Source organism: Hyperoodon ampullatus (assembly GCF_949752795.1).
Source record: "Hyperoodon ampullatus genome assembly, chromosome: 1".
In the NCBI taxonomy this organism is placed as follows: domain Eukaryota; kingdom Metazoa; phylum Chordata; class Mammalia; order Artiodactyla; family Ziphiidae; genus Hyperoodon; species Hyperoodon ampullatus.
This window is the reverse complement of record NC_136914.1, coordinates 4,751,951-4,772,043: the sequence shown is the minus strand read 5'-3', so window position 1 is coordinate 4,772,043 and position 20,093 is coordinate 4,751,951. Positions and strand designations below refer to the sequence as shown.

The 20,093-nt window shown below is 35.0% G+C and overlaps 1 protein-coding gene across 4 annotated transcripts in view; it reads right to left on the bottom strand.

Annotated features, from left to right (window-relative positions):
* Positions 1-20,093, bottom strand: part of LRBA (LPS responsive beige-like anchor protein) — a gene marked incomplete at both ends in the record, with an annotated part of 768,451 nt that overhangs the window by 68,302 nt on the left and 680,056 nt on the right. For all 4 annotated transcript variants that reach the window (XM_079699415.1, XM_079699414.1, XM_079699417.1 and 1 more), the window contains one exon: positions 3,368-3,535. In XM_079699415.1, coding sequence (XP_079555541.1) covers positions 3,368-3,535 — 168 coding nt within the window. The remainder of the gene's footprint in view (positions 1-3,367; positions 3,536-20,093) is intronic.

Below are 20,093 nucleotides of genomic sequence, written 5' to 3'. Positions count from 1 at the left end.
ATCTAATATATAATACATGTTTATATAACATATAATATAAAAATAAATTAGGGGGTGGGACTTCCCTGGTGGCGCAGTGGTTAAGAATCCGCCTGCCAATGTAGGGGACACGGGTTCAATCCCTGGTCCGGGAAGATCCCACATGCTGCGGGACAACTAAGCCCATGTGCCACAACTGAGCCTGTGATCTAGAGCCTGCAAGCCACAACTACTGAGCCCATGAGCCGCAACTACTGAAGCCTGCATGCCTAGAGCCTGTGCTCTGCAACAAGAAAAGCCACTGCAATGAGAAGCCCGTGCAACCGCAATGAAGAGTAGCCCCCGCTCGCCGCAACTAGAGAAAGCCCGCATGCAGCAAGGAAGACCCAGTGCAGTCAAAAAAAAAAAAAAAAAAATTAGGGTGCAATGAGTTGGAAAGCTCTCCAGTTAAAATTTAATTTGCTAATTATTAACCACTTGAAGATGTGGGGAAGAAAAGAAACTTACAGCAAAAGTTTTAAATAGTCTTTAGCAAATGCTGATCATGAAAAATAAATACTGAAAACTTAGTTGGCATGGCAGTTCCTCAAAAAGTTAAACAGAGAATTACCATATAATCCATCCATTCTACTTCTGAGTATATACCTCAAAGACTTGAAAGCAGGGCCTTAAACAGGTATTAATATACCCATGTTCATAGCAGTATTGTTCACAATAGCTAAAAAGTGGAAACAACCCAAAACATCCATTGACAGATGAATGGATAAACAAAATGGGGTATATACATACAATGAAATATTAATCAGCCTTAAAAAGGAAGGAAATTCTGACCCATGCTGCAACACAGATGAACCTTAATAAAATAAGCCAGATACAGAAGGACAAATATTGTATAATTCCACTTATCCGAGGCACCTAGAATAGTCAAATTCCTAGAGACAGTAGAATGGTGGCTGTCAAGGCCTGAGAGCAGGGAGGAATGAGGAGTTACTGTGTGATGCATACAGAGCTTCAGTTTGGGAAAGACGAAAATTCTGGAGAGGGATGGTAGTGATGGCTGCATAACAATGTGGATGTACTTCATGCCACTGAATTATACCTCAAAAGAGGTTAACGTCGTAAATTGTACATTTATTTACCACAATGAAAACCAATATTTGAAGTCATAACATGTTACTTTAAGTGAAAGAAAAAATATAATTTGGTTTACACATGTCTGTCAACTACATATCTAATGTCTAAGTGGACTATGCCCAATTTCAAATATTCTACCAAGTTAATTTAACAAACATTTATTGTCCCATTGTCTGACCACCTGCCCAGAATCTGGATTTCGAAAATTTGGTAACCAAAGATACACAACAGTCTTCTAGTTTCCCCTGTCCAATGTGGTATCCACTAGCTATATGTGGCTGTCTAAATTAACTAAAATTAAACATTCAGTTCCTCAGTCACACTAGCCACATTTCAAATGCACAGTGGCCACCTGTGACTACTGGCTACTGTATTGGGCAGTGTAGATACAATGAACATTTCTATTACTACAGAAAGTTCTATTGGACAGTGCTCTTTTAGCTTGTACTGTAAACAGTATATGGTAAACTGCTTTGGTAAATCGTTGATGTGTGTGAGAAGCAGGGTGGGTCAATCCAGAGTAAAAACAAAGAGCCAGTTATACTGACTGATCTATAGAGGAAACATCCAGCTGATGGAATGCTTCACTTTTTAACTAGCAGCATCACACAGATACAGAGAGCCATCCTTTATCAACCACATGTTGCACAAACTTTAATGACGGGAAAAGTATCACTGTATCGACTTGGACACACCAATAGACAAGTCTTAAAAAAAAATAGGATCTCACATTGGGAGAAATGGTATTAAGTACATTTTCATAGCAACTCTACAGAATACTATGGAATTTCAAAATTAAAACTACACAGATCTTATAGCAACATAAAATAATATATGCTGCTATGTTAAGCAAAACAGGACATGACAAAATCAAATCTATATTGATTCCATGCATATAATAGCTAAGTAGAGATAGGGATAATTACTACAAGGGAACCCAAAAAAACAGAACCAGGTGGTATATCTGAAAAGTAATTATGGACATTAATAGAACCACTGTTCAAATATTGTTAAAACAATAAAAATGAAAGTAAATGGGCCTATTCAATTTTATTCTAACAATGAAATTATGTAACACCATTTGCATGTTTGCTCCAACCTCAATTTCATACATGGAACTTATGCATATTTTGTGTCATGCAGTCAGTTTTTGCTCTAATAAAATAAAATGCCCCCTGAAAGGAACATTTTGAAAGAACTGAAAAACTGGAAGAGTCTTTTACAGTTCACCTGATCCAGTTCTAAAATAAACTGAAACACAGCAATTCAAAACCTGTGCAATTTAAGATAAATGTGCATCGAGTGCATAGTGCTTTTGTTTGTGTATTAACCTTCTTTATCTAGCACATAAACCAGGTGATAATAGATGTTAGCAAATATATTTAAATATGTACTTTCATATACTGTCAACGTGATCAGGTCATAAGTAGAATTATAAAGAAATACATCAAGTGACAGTGAAAAACGACAAATCTTACTTACTGCAAACGATGTTCCCTTTGCAGTGATATACAACTTTCCCTATGAATCAAAACTCCCTGGTTTCTTTAATAAAGTTCTCTTCTAAAATAGTACAGATGTGTAGGTGTTGTCTGTTCAATTCCATGAACATACAAACATCTTTGTATATGATGTATGTTAGCTGGAGGATGTATAATTAAATTAAAATGCTTTACAAAAAAATAGCAAGGCTATATGCAGTTTTTGATGAATACTGTATTTGTCAAAACCATGTTTTGAGTGTTTTACTTAAGAAAATCAATGACAAAGATAAAACAAGTCTCAGTAACATCCAACACCAAGTTTGATGATGTAGGAAAGTTACAGACTTCATTCTTACTATTAACTTCTATATGGTTATACATGTACTTATGTATCATATATAAATACGTGTTTTATCACATTTAAATAGATTTATGCTTATAATATTATTTCTTTAATTAATTATTATTTTCCTACTTCTTTAAATTAGTGAGTTATTCAAAGTTATAAAAATTAGAAATATGATTATTGATCCCTTAATGGGTTCAAATTGAAAAAGCTCTCATTTTATATTGAGTCAAACATTTTGTTGGAGGGAAGTTCTAGGTTCAAGTCCCAGCTAGGTCACTAACTTAAAGGTTATCCATCCTGCTTAAGGGCACTTTACCCATCTGGTTTCAGTGTCATTATCAGTAAAATGAAAGCATGGGGAAGATGAGATCTAATAGCTTCCGGTCTACAGATACCTGTTAGACCCAGTCAGATAACTTACCTCTCTCAATACAGGATCAGTTATTGAATTCAGATTGACAGCTCCTTCATAGGTCAGGTAATAGAACACATTGAGGGCTCGAACAGCCTCTGGCCCTTGCTGTTTATAGCCAAAAATGAGATCAATCCATTGGTGAAGCTGGCAGGAAACAAATTCACTCTCCAGAGCCTGAAAAAAAGGTGTAGATCTTATTATTATGCTGAATTCTATTTTTAAAATATAGAGAGAAATTTAGAACAAGCAGTAAAGTTTACCTCTAAATTGACTGTGAACAGACTTATTCTGATGTCCTATTTTCCACCAGAATTTGTCCTCCATTTTTATAGAGACTTTGCAGCACTTGTCACACTGAATTACAATCAACTGCTTAGATTTCAGTATTAGTCTACTTGTACTGTAAGCATGTGAGGACCAGGACTATCTTGGTCACGTTTGTAACTCAGGGCCTGACAGGTACTCAACTTAACGTTTCAAAGAAAGGAGGTCATACAATGTAAAGGTTACTTTGGGATAGCAAATGTGAGAATATTAAACATTGACTATTCACTTGAAATATTTATAATTTTTCTAGAATTAAAACATTTTATTGTCTACTGTAACAACTGTAACCAAATTATTTAGTTATTTCAACTGAGTTTTTATGCCAACAAATTAGATCTTGGGAGGGATACTTATAATTACTGAATTATTATTCTATGTGCTAGTATCAAATCAGACCAAATATATGATGCTATTAACATAAGTGTCCAATAAATAATGAATGAACATAATCAAGTTTTCAACAGAAATGCTGGGTTCAAGATCCACTTCCAATTCATCATGACATTCCCAGTTCCAAGCACTGTACCTAAAACACAATAGGTACCAATAAATGTTTCCTGAACTTAATAACTTTAAAAATCCTAAAGAGTTTTAATGAGCAGAGACTTCTTATTTTTAGAAAAGTATTCATACTTGTTTAATGTTGTTAAAAATTATTCCAACATAAAAGCTTAGCATTATGGACTAGTCTATCAATAAATAATGTTATTCAAATCACAAACTCAAACTGTGAAGCTTAATTTGAAGCATACCAAGTTGTATCAGGTAATGTATCTCACTGAAATTCTTATTTTTAGAGTCATAAGTGTATGACTGTGATGTACTTTTGGTGTGGCTTGCTGCTACGTTTTCAATATTATAAAAAGAAATCTGTTGGTTTTAAAACAAAATTGACTAACTTCTATAGCAAGCAACCAAAGAGATATAAATCATCTCGTGACAAAAGACGTTCCTATTAGTTCACAGGTGTACACTTTTGTAGATATGTGCTTTATTAAAACAACTGCCTATGGGCTTCCCTGGTGGCGCAGTGGTTGAGAGTCTGCCTGCCAATGCAGGGGACACGGGTTCATGCCCCAGTCCGGGAAGATCCCACATGTCGCGGAGCGGCTGGGCCCGTGAGCCATGGCCGCTGAGCCTGCGCATCCAGAGCCTGTGCTCCACAACGGGAGAGGCCACAACAGTGAGAGTCCCACGTACCGCAAAACAGAAACAAAAAAAAAAAACTGCCTATGAATAAGAAAATTGTTTATGGCTAAATTCAAATAATATATTTCCTTTAACTTATATTTAACATGGCTTCATAATATATCATGTATCATAAAGTATAAAAAATAATTCTGTAAATAAAACTCTAGGCAATTCTCATATTCTAAAGTACACCTGAATTGAAATATGCCTAAAAAATATTTATTTAGTTTCAATTGTAAAAGTCACTGTTTAAAACATCTCTTATAAAACTCATTATATTTATAAATTTAGTAAACAGCTAAGAGAGCACAAAACTGCTTCATATTTTATTTGAAATAAGAAGAGAAGGGCTTGTAATAACTTTCAGGAAAGTCCTATTTTAAGTACATGGATTTGAAATTAATCTGAAAATCCAGGAACTATTAATGCAAGTTGCACACAAAACACGATATGTCTGTTTCATTAACTTAGGTCTTGGGTAGTGATGGGGTGAGGGGATGGGGCTGGAGGACATGTTTAAAGAGACACATAAAAACAGCAATTGTCTTAATTTGTGAGCAGCGCACTCTACACAAAAGCCCTAAATATGTTCAAATTAGAGCAAGCTGCTTGATTGTCACTGCAGTCTCATGTCACATTAATGCATGACAAACATTAAACCATACACTTAAATGGCAATTTATATCATTTAAATGTTTACTGCCAGACTAGCTCATCACTCATTTAAATGTGACTTTCTGACAGCTAATTTCAGTTAATTTTCTCCAATTCACTTAATTAGAACTTTCAATCAGGGAAGGACCTATACATATCTTTGAGCTTACGTCCTTTTTAGTTGTTCAAAATCTGAGTTAATAAACAGCTGAAAAGCTCTACTATAATAGATTAGCATGTAATATCTCTGAGTCTACAAAAATGTGTGACTATATGAAGCAAACTCACAGTATATACTCTAAGGAAGAACCTACACTTATTTATGTAACTAATACTCTTGCCAATAGTTCAAATAAAAAACGTTTAGTTCATATACACACACACTATTGAAATGATAAAAAGAAACCCTGCATCTAAGCTAATTAAAAATTAATGATTTCAAAATTGTTTAATAAGATAAAACAGTCAGGAGTCTCCTGAGTGTCCGTGGTGTTGTGATTTGAGACCAGAAAATTCCAGAAGGCTCAGCAAATGAAAAAGTACAAATGAATTTTCTCAATATTAAAGCTCTAAAAACCAGGGCAATTTTATTTTATGTGTCATCAAACAAAGAATTGTGAGTCTTCCTAATGGTGATTACTTCTTTATGCACATTCAAAATGGTGAAGTTGCTTAGATTTAGATGCTTAAACCTTTACATCTTGACACCATAGCAAAAATGCTGAAATGACAGACACGTTATGCCACAAGCACGCATGCAGAAGTCACCATAGTGCCATGGTTCATCCCTCCCCTTACCCTGTCACACTTGGTCAGTCCTTAAGGGGTTGACCAGTAATGCACCCAATTATTGGCAAAATCTCTTCCAGAGGTTGATAAACATGTTACTTTAAGGAATAAACTTTACGTTTTAAAAAACTAAACTAAAAATCTCAGCAGTCTTCAATCATTTCTTGCAATATATCAGAGCTTTAAAAAGGGACCCACAAGAACAACTGCCATGGATATACAGGAATTTCCAAAAGTTTAAAAATCATTTAATACAAAGTCAGTTCAGGACTTTAACACCCTTTTGATACCAGTGAATGGTAATTGCCTAACCAAAAGTATATACATATATGATAATAAACAAATGCACTTACTAAAGACTTGAAGGAAGAGGTAAGAAGAAGCTGGAGGAGATTACTGAGGGTAAAAAAATACAAATAATTTAAAATGGAAAACCCTGGGAATACATTTTATAACTTCTGTTTTTGAGATTCAAAAACATAAATTAAAAATTCTTTAATTCCCCTTTCATATGTTAAGACTTTTAAAAATACTCTTTATATAAATACTTATTTATTTGCACACTTTCAGCACAAAAAAAATAAAAACATGCCAGTGGAATGCTAAGCATCTGAGATTTTTCAAAGCCTTTAGGACAGACAGTCCTCATTAGGACTGGAGTTAAATATGGTTTGCAGCTAGGGGATAGGAACATTCTTCCCCTGCTGCTATCAAACCTAACCAATCAAGTGTTAGTACTCCCCTAGCAGGCTAGATACATCATTTACATCCAGTGTGTGCTCTGAGTAAAACTTGTAAAAAAGAAAATCCAGTAAAATGTCCAACACAATACAATAATATTCAACTCATCTGAGTTATTATAAAATCAATCAGTGACTAACATTCAATTGTTAAGGTTCAAATAAGACTATGAAAAGACAATCATATGAAGCCTCACACGAATTGTCAATCCAATCCAGGGGGACTCATATTAGTCTTGACAAACTGTCTTGGGGCTGATATCTGTTTTTTTAATGAGATCTATTAAGCAGAGACTAAAACACTTGAGATATGCTAAAAAGTAGAGTATACAGATGTCAAATACAAACACTTATTAGTAACTTTCATTTGTTTGGCCCACATGCAGAACATCAACAAATTAAAGGTTTAATATTATAAAGAAAATAGTAAATTATTCATAAATAACTCATTTGTGTAGCCCTGTGTCAGAAATAATTATAACATATATGAATATGTGTCTTACAATAAATCTCATTGAAAGATTGCAATCTATGTCTTCCTGAAACTAACCCATTAAGGAAATGAATTATTTATTGATAAAAAATGTTATATAAAATTATTGTTGCCTCTTATAGTGGAGTCAAATAATACGATAACATGTAGAAATCGTTTGCTTTTTCCAAGAAATTCTAAGCTATTTGAGAATAAAAACTGTAAAATAAAAAGCATTAATCATGTGTTCAGTAATCTATGCATGCTTTAGAAATACTCTAGCAATTTCCTTTTATCTTCAAAAAATCATATTTCCTCTAATGTAAAAACTACGTAAAATCAAGAAAACTAATTTCAATTAACAAAAGAAATTATTAGATAATTGTTTACCTCAAGACCAGGAAACCTTAATTGTGTATTATTTGTGTTTTCATACTTGTAATTCCCAGACTGATGCTAATATTTAGTTATACTTTTGCCAAATCGTCTCATACCATGCCATTTTTAAAAAGCGACTAAATAAAAGCTATTGATATCTACAGGATAAATAATTTTTATAAAAAATCAAATAAATCAAATATTATTTACAAACTTTTAAGTACAGAAATAATTATATAACCAGAAATAAATAGGCTTGTGAAGCCCAGATACACATACCTGCACCCCATACTACTACTTCCATTCCCAGGCTTTGAGAAGGCCCAGTTCAATTCCTAGATACAAAATGCCATAGCTATAAGCTTCAAATAAGAAAAATCACTGACTAACCCTCCTGACTTGATATGCATTTAATTATAAGATGTATTTAATCATATTTTAATGGAAGAAAGTATAAAAATTAGTTTTGTGACTTTTTGTACATATAATTAAGAGTCAATTCATTTGAGTGTAGATAGTAATAAGTTTCAAAGGAGTTAATGTTTGGACTGGCAAAAATGTTATATACAACATTATAAACTTGGAATTTTAAGTATTTTTCATTTCAAAAACATGTAATAAGGCCTTCTTATAACACACACGCACACACACACACACACACACAGATTTAAAATGAACTGGTCTGTTATGTTTGCATGTGCTGGATTTCAAACACTAGTGGTAATGTTTCCTTAACATTGATATATGACCTTTGTAATTTACATTGAAGAAAGCTGTTTTTTTCAGCCTAATTAGAACTGTTTCAAATTTTCCTGCTAAATATATGATATAAAGTCCTTTCAACTTTTTTATTCTAGAGTTTCTTTCCATGTCAACTTTGTTCCAATCAAAATATGCTTTGAATTAAATGATTTTGATTGAATATGTGGATCACATTTCACTTCTAAGATTTAAAGTCCAAAAAGGAAAAGTTTAGCCTGTTCAAACAAAGCAAAAGCAGCCACTTTGCGGAAAGCTATTCACATTTAAGAAGACTGACAAATTGTTTGTGTGCACCATTAGGTCTAGTTTCTGCAATAGTTGCCAGATTTCCTGTCCCCCTAATAAGATACATTAACTCCTTAAATGCTGGCTCTGAATTTGTGATGAATCCAAGTAACCTCAGCAAATTTTTAATTTACCTATAATTTCCTTTTTTGAAATAGATTGAAAAAATAGAAAAGAAAAATTGCTGTTATATCAAATTCTTCGAGAAACAAAGGTAAGAGAAAAATCAACTTTTTTTTCATATTGGACAGATATAAATTCAAAATGTAAATATGCTTTCCAAATGGGATTTTTCCAGATGTGACAAATCCACATTAATCCCCGTATTTTTTTTAAAAAATGCATTAGTTAACCTATTTAAGGATTACTTGTTCAGGTGAAACACAACAGTGAAAATACTGAAGTAGTTCATGAACTATAATCTACTAACATGAGCTTAACATTCTCCCACACTGATTACAAATACATCACAAAAATGCTTCTGAATTCAGATATTTACCTTAATATAAACATAGAACAAGAATGTTAAACAAATTTTATATTATTTACAAAGAAAAGTTTAACTTTGGGGGCTTAAAAAAAAGTTTAACTATGTGTGAAGCTGTGACATTAAGAACAATAATTCATGAATGTCAAGGGGGAAAAAAAGGAGGATCAAGGATTTAGGAAAAAATTGTGGGATGCTAAGAATAAAAATTTTATCTGACAGTTTAAAAAAAATGAAATTTAGTCAACAACACACTGAAGTACGGGCTGAAAGGCAGATAGAGAAATCACTAAAGGAGTCTGTACTTCTAAACTGCCCTTGAACTGTTGGGCAGAAGAGAGATTTTGGAGCCAGCAGCACACTATTCATTTCTACATTTATACTATTACTAAAGAAAAGTGTGAGTTAGTACCATATCTTGATAATAACCATCAAGCACTCGTGCATCTTTTGGCAGGAGATTCATTCTGTCTACGATTGTTATTGTGTAGTTTTAAATGGAGTAGTCAACCAGCTGTTATATATTTTACACACTGAAGGCCATGTTTCCTTTGAAATTCATAGTTTTAATCTCAACTGAAGTCTGTATTGCTGTGTGCCAAGATCAAAAGGATTAGGCAAACTTGCACAATTACCCTCCTTTTCAGAGAGATGATTTTTTTCTAATGTTTAAAATAGTCCTACATGCTGACATTTTATCCAACTATTTTCTTTAGAGCTACAGAACATTAAAACATTTAATTAACATTTCAACCTTAGGTCACTCTTAATCTAAAATCTAGGAATTCACAATATACAGATATGTTAAACTAGTTATAGTGTAACACACATAGGGAGATGGAGCTTTTAAAAAATATCTAATAAGGAACGATAGAGAACAACTATAATTAAAGGATAGATATGATGCATATGCATCAAGATAAAATAAATTTAACAAAAGAGAAGTAAGACAATGCAAAAATAAGGATAAGAAGTACATAAAAATTATGCCATGAAATTCTATAGACTTGTTAGAGGTGTGCCATGTATTTGACATTAAGCTTTCTAGCAGGCAACATAAAGAAACACGGACACTTACAAGAGTCAAAAGTGACTATAATGTAAAAACAAACCAGATGGCCTAGAAAAACACATTATTTCTATTCCTAAGATAAGAAATTCCTCCCTTGGCAATATGATGGAATCCAGGTATGTGACTCTCGGAGGGACTGACTTAATCCTGGGATAGATTTAGAGTATGGACAAATGAAGAGACTACATATTCTTCAGGCAATCCTGCATAAACATTATTTCTCTTAGGTGAGGCTTGGAATGGTAAATTCTAGATTACGTTCCATGACAAGTACCTGGAATGCAGCCATTTTATTTTGTCAGTAAATGTAGAGCCACATGCTTCAACAACAGCTAAACTGAGTCACAGGACTAATAATCTCTTAAAAATGTGAAAGGAAAGACACAAACAAGACTCTATGGAAGGCAAGCTCACCTTCACTTGGAAGGGGGCATGGTCTTCCCTAAGACAGATTCAAGACTCTCCTCAGAAATTCTGGATAAACTTTCTCACATAGATAGATGGCAAGAGAAGCCTCCAAATGCCAATCATGATGTCCAAATACACATAGATGTTAAAATGTTTTAAACCACGGTATTAAATGCTCAACCCTTTAAAAAGAATTAGTAAAGTATCCCTAGAAAATTAATTTTGAGCATTGTAAACTGCTGTTATGCTCTCTGAGATAAAGTACTTATACAAAATATATGCTTAAGTAAATAAAATACTAATCTAAAATTCTTAGTTATCTGCCTAGGTATAGAAAAAAAGAACAGGTTTCCTCGTCAACAACCGTAGAAAAATGTATTAATTTGCTGTATGAACTTCTGGAAGTTTTAATTTTAGAGTCAGTTATTAAAAGAAGGAAAACAAAACCAAAAAAATTTAATCCCTTCCCATTTGCTTATCCACAAAGATCTGATAAATACTAGCAGTCTCTTGCCTTTGAAGATGCCCAGACCAGAATCCCTACTTATTGCCAGATGTAGTTTAATCCCACAGGGACTCCAGATAAAAACAAGGAGCTGTCTTCATGGCACCAATGATTCTCTGGACTGACTGCCACAAATTTACGTTGGCAAATCAAAATCCTTGGCAAAAGAGAACACTTATTGTATCACCACTTCCAAGAATAACCAATACAGAAAAACTTGAACTAAAGAATATGAATGCAAATGTTGAATATGCATTCATATTGTTGAACAATATGACAACAAATGTCAGTTTTAAAGCACTGACAAGTTCAGCCAGAGAATTACATCTGCACTTACTTTGTGTGTCCAATTGTATACATGTATATTACGTAGGGCTAAAAGTCTTTTTTCATTCTGCAACTTTTGATTAATATCAGCAGCTCTGTCATCCATTCAATCAACAAACCTTTATTGAGTGCTTACTATAAGTTCTGTTCTATGCTAGATTCTAGGGCTAAGGAGATCAGATATCCCTTTGGAGAGAGGGTAGGGAGGCAAAGTCATCTCTAAGATGATTACAGTAGCTTATGTGAGAGGAACTGAGAACCCCAATCAAGAAAGAAGTAGTGGGAATGAAGAAGAGGGGCAGATTTCAGAAAGATTTAAGATATAAGTTATTACTTATACCACCAACTGATCACCAATGTGAGAGGTGAGGGATGACACCCAGATCTCAAGTTTGGACCTTGATCATACTGGATAAGGAAGAGCTTACATGGTAAAAGGTTAATTCAGTTTTGAACTTAGCATTAATATTTTGAACTTTAGGGACTTGCCTGGTGGCACAGTGGATAAGAATCCGCCTGCCAATGCAGGGGACACAGGTTCGATCCCTGGTCCAGGAAGATCCCACATGCCACGGAGCAACTAAGCCCAGGCGCCACAACTACTGAGCCTGCGCTCTAGAGCCCGCGTGCCACAACTACCAAGCCTGTGTGCCTAGAGCCCGTGCTCCGCAACAAGAGAAGCCATCGCAAGGAGCAGAAGCCAGCGCACTGCAACAAAGAGTAGCCCCCGCTCGCTGCAACTAGAGAAAGCCCGCACGTAGCAACTAAGACCCAACGCGGGCAAAAATAAATAAAATTAAATCTTTAAAAAATATATATTTTGAACTTTCTTTTATAGATCTGAATTAACCCTAAGCCTTTGTTGGATCTAAGTCTGATAAGTATAACAGAAATTTGTATACTGTTTCAATATTAAAATACGTTCATGTTCAATACTGAGATGTCTAAGCCAAAAAATTCTGGGTAACAAAATAACCACCAGACTTTATACCAGTGATGTCCAGTAGGAATATAATGCAAGCCAAATATGGAGTTTAAAATGTTCTAGTAGCCACATTTTTAAAATAGGAAAAATTAATTTTAATATAGTATAATCAAAAAATCATTTAAACATATAATCAATATTAAGTTATTTTGTATTAAATCTTAGAAATCTGGTATACATTTTACACTTACAACATACAGCACATCTCGACTCAGACTAGCCACATTTCAAGTGATCAATAGTCACACATGACTAGTGGTTAAAACATTGGGCAGTAAAGCTTTATTCAGTTCCAAATACTGAATCTGCACTCAGATTTTTACAGTATTTTTATAAAAGATAGAATTCAGGGATTAGCAATATTTAACACTTTAAAATATACAGCTTCTCCTGCTGAAAATAAAGATAAACCTTACAAAGCACGAAACACCTGCAGCAGACTACACAGTGACCTTTGATGCAGTTTTGAAGTGGTCATTACAATTCTCAGTGCCATGAAGAACGGCTATATCTTAGGACATGAGAGCAGAAATATAACATCTTCACTTGTTAAACAGACACAATATTCTGCAATGTATATTCTTCAGCCATTTACAAATACCTGAAGAAATGTGGCAGCATTCAAAACATGGCACTATGAGTCCTCTAACAACAAAGGTAAAGGGCTAATTTTACCAATTATGATATCATCTGTAAACTCTCAATCCTTCAAAGTCCTTGGTTAGAATTCTTACATATTATCTACTCAGCTGTATAAGCTATGTACTTTAAGAACTAACATATAGCCACAGACTACGATTTAGTATAGGAAGCACAATGTTTGCTGAAAGTCAGATACATGATACCTGTAGACAACACAGATGCATTCATAAACCTCATAAAAATCACCTCATTTTAGCAGCATATGAAACTAGCCTGTTTGCCCACTCTTAGAAATCCCATAACATCTATAATAACAGTCTATGATTCTCTAAATTCTACATAGGTCTGATTCTTTTGGAATTATCAATGTAATAATGACTAGTAAATAGGGTCAGTCTTGTTTAATTATTTTTATGTAGTTATGAATACACAGGCAATATGAGATCAACAATCTAAACCTTTTGAGAGATTCAAGTAAATTTGTTATTTATGCTTCCTTACCTCATTTTCACTTCTTAACTAATCTCTCGTCTGTCTATTATAGTTACAACACCGAAAACGTTTTTGCTAAGATTACCACCTCCATCTGTCTGAATCCTATGGATGCTTATCACTTCCCCTCTCTGCATTATGGCATTTATGTTTGTAACTCTATCTTCTCTAAGCTTCCTTGCTAACGTCCCTCCAGATTTTCTTTCTGCATTTCTGATTCTCCTTCTCACTTTTTTTTTTTTTTTTTTTTTTTTTGCAGTACGCGGGCCTCTCACTGTTGTGGCCTCTCCCGTTGCGGAGCACAGGCTCGGGATGCGCAGGCTCAGTGGCCATGGCTCACGGGCCCAGCCGCTCCGCGGCATGTGGGATCTTCCCGGACCGGGGCACAAACCCGTGTCCCCTGTATTGGCAGGCGGACTCCCAACCACTGCGCCACCAGGGAAGCCCTCCTTCTCACTTTTTAATGGAAGGTCTTTTTCCTCTGTCGACATCTTCAGTGTTCGTTCTCCTTGCAACTCAGTCCCAGGCCCTTGTTTCTAATATAACTCAGACCAGATGAGCCAGATTTCAGCTACCTCAACCAACTATTATGACCATCTCCAGAGCTTCAAGTCCAAAATGTCAAATTAGACTACTTCTTCTACTCTGCCTCAGGTAACTCAAACCTAATACATCAAAAAAAATAATAATAATGAAGAATCTTTCCTCTTAAACTTGCTTTCTTGCTAGCTTTTCTGATTATGGAAGGAGACCTTCATCCACTCAGCCAGTTCAGAAATGGGGCAGACATCTTGGATGCTGTTTCTTCCTCTCCCTCCAAAACATTATCTACTAAGAAAATAAGCCTCCAAAGTATCTTTGAAATTCGTTCTTTCTTTTCCTTCCACTGTGACTATGTCTGGTTCCATGCTTCATTATTTCTTAGCTCAATTATTCTAACACTATCCAAACTGTTCTCTTTCTCTCTAAAATCCCCTCCCTCCATTCAATTCCTATCTAAAACCTGACCAATTCACGACTCTCCTTAAAACTTTTCAATGGTTCTCCTTTCTCTAAAGCAGTGGCTATCCAACTTGAACAGCCACTAAGATCTCCTGGAGGACTTGTTAAAACACAGATTGCTGGGCTCCCACCCACAGAGTTTCTGTTTCTGTAGGTCTGGAGCTGAGCCCAAGATTTGCCTTTTTAACAAGTCCTCAGGTAAGACTGAAGCTCCTGGTCTGGCAACCACGTTTTGGTCACCAGTACCCCAAAGAAAAAGCCCATCTGACTTACAAGACACTAAGGATTGTTCATATAATGTGCCTCCAGTCTTCTCCCTAGACAGGTGTCACTCACAGCTCTCTTTACACGCATACTGCACGCCACCTCCTGAGTTAAGTTGAGCGTGTGTACTGTACTGTAATAACATCAAGATCTTTGTTCACACCGCTTTGTATCTCTGTAATGCCCATTCCGTCATCTTGCTTCCTCCCTGGCAAACTACTACTCATTCTGAAAGACTAAGATCAAGAGTAGCTTCCTTGGTTAAGCCTTGTCCAACCTTCCCAAGGAAGCAACATAAGGCATTTTCTTTCGGTTTCGGAGTTAAAAAAAAACAATTATAACTATGCATGGTGACAGCTGTTAACTAGACTTGTGATCATTTCACAAACATGCAAATATTGAATCATTCTGTTGCCCAACTGAAAGTAATATAATGTCATATGTCAATTATAACTCAATAAAAATATTAAAAAAAGTATGTACACACAAACGAATAAAATATTGAATGCTTTAATGGTAGTCTGAGCTTTTCCTTAATGGTACATGCCACAAGTATTATATTTTTTGTCATATATTATCACAAGTTACATATTTATTTGTTTAGTTTCTTATTTATTATCCATCTCCCTCACTAAACAAAATGGTGCAAAAGGGTAGACACTATGCTGTCTTTCTCATTGCTATATTCCCAAAGACTAATAAGTAGTAGGCACTCACAAAATATTTGTTGAATGAATAAATAAATACATCAGTTAATCTATTTCCCTAATTAGTTACTGCCATGTCTGTTTGATCTTTGTAATGACAGCCCCAAAGGGCAGGTGTCATATTCTTCCAATTTTGTGATCACAGACCCAATAACCCAGCAGGCCCCTAAATAAATGTCTGTTGAATGAATGAATGGCATTTAAGAAATTCTTGTGATTTAGCACAATTCAGCATTATGCTGAGGGACTATGATCTTAAAGCATTGTATGAGAAGCATGAAATTGACCATAGAAACTTTATCCAGTTGATACTATGCTAATTTGGCAGAGTTTTAGAAAATGTGAAGAATTTCTGTGATTACTAGCCATTACAAATGATTTGTCTACAGTTTGCTAACCATACAATCAAATTTAGGGTAGGCTGATTACGAAAGAAGAAAAAGTGAAGTGGATATTACAGCATCATCTTCCATATTTTATTTTCTCTTGAACAATGTCAGGAAGATGGATGCAAATAAAGTCATTCATAACCTTGACAAAGCCTCTAGAAAGACCACATATTATGCAAGGAAAATGCATCTGAAGGTCAACCTGGAAGAAATTCACTGCCAACTAAACAACACTATAATAACAATAACATCGGCACTTAACATTTAGTGACTGTGTATAATGTGCCCGGTTTTATGCCAAATGTCTTACTTGGATTATTTTCCTTAATCTTCACAGTAATCTTATGAGATAAGCACTACATTTTAAAAAATTGTTTTACAAATGAGGCTAAGAATGCTAATAGACTAATATCACACAGCTAGTAAATGTCAGAACCCAAATCTGACTCCTGAAGCCATATCAGTACACATCTTTTTGAAAAATTCTGAAATAGAATGGTATATGCCAAAGCTGCATTATGAAACTTCTAAAAATATGAAACCATTTCATACCAAGAATTATTTTTAATGGGTTTCACATATACCATTTGGTGACACTAGTATTAAGTATTGCTGAGTATACACTAAATCTGATGTGCCATGTCAACCCGAAGGCTTTATTTACAGCTTTTATTGTTCTTTCAACTGGTTTTCACCTTTACACCTGCCTTTCAAAACTAACACTTTCACCTTGTATTATAGTTTATTTTTCTACCTTGCTCACTAGTAGCTGAATTCCTGGAAGGCAGAGATTATATCTCATTCTTGGAACTGAGCACACAGTAAACACTCAATAAATATTTATAGGGCTTCCCTGGTGGCGCAGTGGTTGAGAGTCCACCTGCCAATGCAGGGGACACGGGTTCGTGCCCCGGTCCGGGAAGATCCCACATGCCGCGGAGCGGCTGGGCCCGTGAGCCATGGCCGCTGAGCCTGCATGTCCGGAGCCTGTGCTCCGCAACGGGAGAGGCCAGTGAGAGGCCCGCGTACCGCAAAAAAAAAAAAAAAAATTTATAGAGCTAAATAAGAAATTATATTGTAAGCCTCTTTTTCACTAATTTAACTGTATATTCATTAGGAGATTTTAAAAATCGAATTTAAAAGATCAGCCTTTAAAGCAAGACAGAGGATACCAACATATTTGTTAATTGCTAAGTCCAAAGACCCTCAATAAAGAAGCAATCCATTAAACTACTTTGCTCTGAGAATTTACAATAAGAGTTCATTCTGCTAAACATTAGCAACTTAAAACATGTGATTTCATATATTTTAATGTGTATCATATTTTGTTTTGACACAAAACTATTTGATTTCTTTAAATCAAACTACCGTGCAAAAAGAAAGGAGAAAAATTTCTCTTACTTCCTATTTAAATAAACACTTTCAATTAACTACCAAATTCGATACATGTTTTTGTTAATTTTTAGAAAATGTTTTAAATACTTTCATGCAATAACACTGTCTCAAACTATCTACTCAGGGCACTGACTACACATTTTTCTTCTACTTTTCAATAAGTATAGCACAGGGACTTCCCTGGTGGCGCAGTGGTTAAGAATCCGCCTGCTAATGCAGGGAACACGGGTTCGAGCCCTGGCCCGGGAAGATCCCACATGCTGAGGAGCAACTAAGCCCATGCGCCACAACTACTGAGCCTGCGCTCTAGAGCCCACGAGCCATAGCTACTGAAGCCCATGCGCCTAGAGCCTGTGCTCTGCAACAAGAGAAAGCCTGTGCACAACAATGAAGACCCAATGCAGCCAAAAATAAATAAATAAATTAGAAAAAAAAGTATAGCACAAATATTATTTGTCTATGTGATTTTAGTATCTCTTAAATGTGCCACTTGGCAAACACTTTTAAATTAAACTACTATAATAATAAAAATGTCAAACATCAAACTGTTCTGAGACTTTTTTAAAGCTTTTCAGGTGACCTTTTCTATAAGCTGGTAAGACACACTAGAGTACTATAAAACCAGAGTTGGAACCACTACCTTTATTAGGTTAGGAGAATCGGATCGAGACATAGATGCATTCATTCTGAAAGACCACCATTTTCCTCCCTTGTTGTTCAAAATTATAACTCTTCTTTATAAAATGTCTACAGTTTCAGTTAAATTCAACTCAAAGGCTGCAGTTATAAGGTCAGAATCTATCAAATACATTATTAGCAATGTAAGCATTTAAATTTTTCTTAAATATGTAGGTGAAAAGACAAACAGCAAGGCAAGAGTTAATTGAAACATTCCTCTTTAGAGCAACTGCATTGATGAGTGGGGGCTGGTGGATGGCGGGAGGAGGGAGCAAGGCAGAGAGATCCAGAGTTAATCAGGGAGCAAATCCAAAGCCAGGCATGGATAGGCCTCACTAATGAGTCTCAAGTACCCTGCAGTGGTTTTCAAACTTAACTGGCTTCAAACGATGCCACCCCATGATAGAATGCAGCTAGCCATAAGAGGAGGGTGATTAGAATAAATGACTGGAGTAATTAACTCTGATGTGAAACCACCTGATTGGAAAAGAGAAGCCAAGAGCTATTTAGCTGATGGTCCTCCAGTAGAAAAAGGAAGCTTTCCCTTTCTCTTGTGTGGGTGTTCAGTTAGAACTCAACTCTTTCAAGTAGGCATTTGGTAGCACTAATGAAAAGCAGCTTTCATTCAAGGGCCTTCCCATTCATTTTGAAAGGGGAAGAAAATAAAAGCTTCAAAGTAGAACTAATTTACTTTACTCCCCTACCTCTCAGTGAATTTGGCATTAGTGAAGTCTGCATTAGTATTAATGCTAACAATCTACCTCCAAATAATGTCATCAAATAGCAAAAATTGTTATTTATGAAATAACCAGATAAGAATAATTTTAAAAAATTAAAAATTTTTCTTTCTCTAAAAATATTTTCCATCACATGTACACCTTAAATATATACAATTTTTATTTGTCAATCATACTCAATAAAGCTGGAAAAAATGTTTTACACAGAAAACTTTAAATTTATAATCATCGTTGATCAGTGTCAATACTTCCTTTATAAAATCCACTGGGATCATTATTCCTATAGCAAGAGACCCCTGAGTAGGGGAGAAGGATATAAGGTACAAATGGTGTACATGTGCTTTTGAAGAGAAAACAAAAAAAGAATAATGTTAAGTCAAGGAAAGAAAGAATACATATTTTTGCAAAAAGACAGCTTTCTTACAGTGCAAATTGAGCCAAAGAATCCACCACACTCTCTAGTCTGCTTTATTTTACAAAGAGGGGAATTACAAAGACTGGGGGAATTACTACCTGCTGTTTTACAAGTAATCATCAATTCATTGGGCCAATGTTGTTCTGTACCTGCTGAGTTAATGTTCCTAGACACACCCCTCCCCCTTAAACAGGTTCACAAGCTGCCCAGGAGCAACTACGGTGTAGTAGCACATGTAACTTAGCAAATGTTTATGCCTAAACTCGGATTTATTTGACAGCTTTACACCTTTGGGTATGATATAATTAAATGTTTTGACAGCTAAACAAAAACTGTATAAATTTAAAAGCTATTAGGAGCTCAGCATCTAGAATCAAAATTTGCTTATACCCTAAACCATTTTTAGCCATGCATTCCAATAAAAAGCACAAAGAGAGGGGCAAATCTCTATCTAAATGTTTTAGCTAATTCTTTCACATTTCTCTTATGAAGAATATTCCACTTACTAATACTGCCAATGATTTTAATATCAACAAAGGGAACATAAGCAGATTTAAGATAAAGCCTAAACTTTACCTTTGGCTATTTTCTATAATTTTAGAAGCAGCAATACTAAATAGGCACAGACT